The sequence below is a fragment of the Ranitomeya variabilis genome, chromosome 5 (genome assembly GCF_051348905.1).
Source record: "Ranitomeya variabilis isolate aRanVar5 chromosome 5, aRanVar5.hap1, whole genome shotgun sequence".
NCBI classification, from domain to species: domain Eukaryota; kingdom Metazoa; phylum Chordata; class Amphibia; order Anura; family Dendrobatidae; genus Ranitomeya; species Ranitomeya variabilis.
The window spans coordinates 10,952,133-10,954,748 of record NC_135236.1 but is presented as its reverse complement, the minus strand read 5'-3'; the positions used below and the strand labels follow the sequence as shown (position 1 = coordinate 10,954,748).

Here is a 2,616-nt window from a genome sequence, read left to right as displayed (position 1 = left end):
AGAGTGTAAGCTCTTATGGTCAGTGGGGTCCTCTCTCTCCTGTAGAGTGTAAGCTCTTATGGTCAGTGGGGTCCTCTCTCTCCTGTAGAGTGTAAGCTCTTATGATCAGTGAGGTCCTCTCTCTCCTGTAGAGTGTAAGCTCTTATGGTCAGTGGGGTCCTCTCTCTCCTGTAGAGTGTAAGCTCTTATGGTCAGTGGGGTCCTCTCTCTCCTTTAGAGTGTAAGCTCTTATGGTCAGTTGGGTCCTCTCTCTCCTGTAGAGTGTAAGCTCTTATGGTCAGTGGGGTCCTCTCTCTCCTGTAGAGTGTGAGCTCTTATGGTCAGTGGGGTCCTCTCTCTCTTCTGTAGAGTGTAAGCTCTTATGGTCAGTGGGGTCCTCTCTCTCCTGTAGAGTGTGAGCTCTTATGGTCAGTGGGGTCCTCTCTCTCTTCTGTAGAGTGTAAGCTCTTATGGTCAGTGGGGTCCTCTCTCTCCTGTAGAGTGTAAGCTCCTATGGTCAGTGGGGTCTTCTCTCTCCTGTAGAGTGTAAGCTCTTATGGTCAGTGGGGTCCTCTCTCTCCTGTAGAGTGTAAGCTCTTATGGTCAGTGGGGTCCTCTCTCTCCTGTAGAGTGCAAGCTCTTATGGTCAGTGGGGACAGCTTAAAGCCACGCATTTCGATCAGTGGGGTCCTCTCTCTCTCCTTTAGAGTGTAAGCTCTTATGGTTAGTGGGGTCCTCTCTCTAATGTAGAGTGTAAGCTCTTATGGTCAGTGGGGTCTTCTCTCTCCTGTAGAGTGTAAGCTCTTATGGTCAGTGAGGTCCTCTCTCTCCTGTAGAGTGTAAGCTCTTATGGTCAGTGGGGTCCTCTCTCTCCTGTAGAGTGTAAGCTCTTATGGTCAGTGGGGTCCTCTCTCTCCTTTAGAGTGTAAGCTCTTATGGTCAGTTGGGTCCTCTCTCTCCTGTAGAGTGTAAGCTCTTATGGTCAGTGGGGTCCTCTCTCTCCTGTAGAGTGTGAGCTCTTATGGTCAGTGGGGTCCTCTCTCTCTTCTGTAGAGTGTAAGCTCTTATGGTCAGTGGGGTCCTCTCTCTCCTGTAGAGTGTAAGCTCTTATGGTCAGTGGGGTCCTCTCTCTCCTGTAGAGTATAAGTTCTTATAATAAGTGGGATCCTCATTCCTTCAGGGTGTAAGCTCAGATAGTCAGCAGGATCCTGTATCTCTGTTTCTCTCTCCCCCATATGCATGATCTGAACAATCACAAGTAGTGATGAGCGAGTGTACTCATTGCTCGAGTGTCCTCCGAGTATTTGTTAGTGTTCAGAGATTTAATATAGAAGAAAAAAAAACAGGTTACAAGAGACCTAGCCAACTCACCGACAGACCACAGGAGCACGGAAACTTCGTCCTGACCCAGACGTGAAGCAACAGAAGATAAGAAGAAAAACGCGTTAATGCTCCAGCTCCTTAAAATTCGAAAAGTTTTTAATGATCCATATAAAATTTAAAAATGGAAAGAAGAATCCTTGCGTACAATGAATGTTAACAGGTAGGATGACAGCTTAAAGCCACGCATTTCGATCTAAAGAGATCTTAATCATGGCAGTCATAAATACTCGGAGACCACCCGAGCAACGAGTATATTCGCTCATCACTAATCACAAGCTTTCCAGTGTTGGGATTTGCAGGAATTTATTTGCCGTGTATCAAATTTTGGGGGAAGATTTGCATAACTTTCTCTAAAGCTCTTATTATCTCCTGGTTCCTCAGCGTGTATACTAGTGGATTAAGCAGTGGGGTCACCACTGCGTAGAAGACTGCAACCACCTTTTCTTGGCTCGTAAAGACACTGGAAGGAGGACGTAAGTAGTTGACGAAAAGTGTTACATAAAAGACTGAGGCGCACATGAGATGTGAGGAGCATGTGCTGAAGGCTTTCTTCCTGCCCTCTGCAGAGGTCATGCTTAAAATTGAAGAAATTATGAGCACATATGAAAAGATGATCGTCAGAAATGGGATAATAGTGCCTATACCTACGATGTATACTGTAACCATGTTACAATAGAAAGTGTCAGAGCACGAAAGCTTGAGAAGTGGTGGGATGTCACAGTAGAAGTGGTCAATAAGGTTTGATCCACAAAAATCAAGATTAAACGTACAACTGGTCTGTATCGATGACTGTAAGAAACCTATGGAGAAGGCAACAGAAACAAGATGTAGACATTTCCTCCTAGTCATTATAGACATATAATGGAGCGGCTGGCAGATGGCAACATAGCGGTCATAGGACATGGTGGAGAGAAGGAAATTTTCACTTCCTCCTAGAGCTGCATAGAAAAAGAACTGTAGAGCACAACCATTAAATGAGATTACCTTCTTCTCGAAGAGAAGATCAAAATTCAGCTTTGGAGTAATGATGGAGGAATAGAAGATGTCAATGAGAGAGAGGAAACTCAAGAAGTAGTACATGGGTGAGTGGAGTCTGGAGATGTTATAGACCAGAGCTATAATGCTCATGTTACCTACTATAGCCATGACATAAACAAGTGAGAAGAAAGCAAAGAGAAATGGTGCAAGATTCTCATTATCGGTCAGTCCAGTGAAGACAAACATGGTAACTTGTGTCCTGTTAAGGAAGTCCAT

General features: G+C 44.9%; 1 protein-coding gene across 1 annotated transcript; it reads right to left on the bottom strand.

Annotated features, from left to right (window-relative positions):
* Positions 1 to 1,665: 1,665 nt before the first annotated feature.
* LOC143774597 (olfactory receptor 5AP2-like) lies at positions 1,666 to 2,616 on the bottom strand. Its single transcript, XM_077262349.1, has one exon. The coding sequence runs from the start codon at positions 2,614 to 2,616 to the stop codon at positions 1,666 to 1,668; it is 951 nt and encodes a 316-aa protein (XP_077118464.1).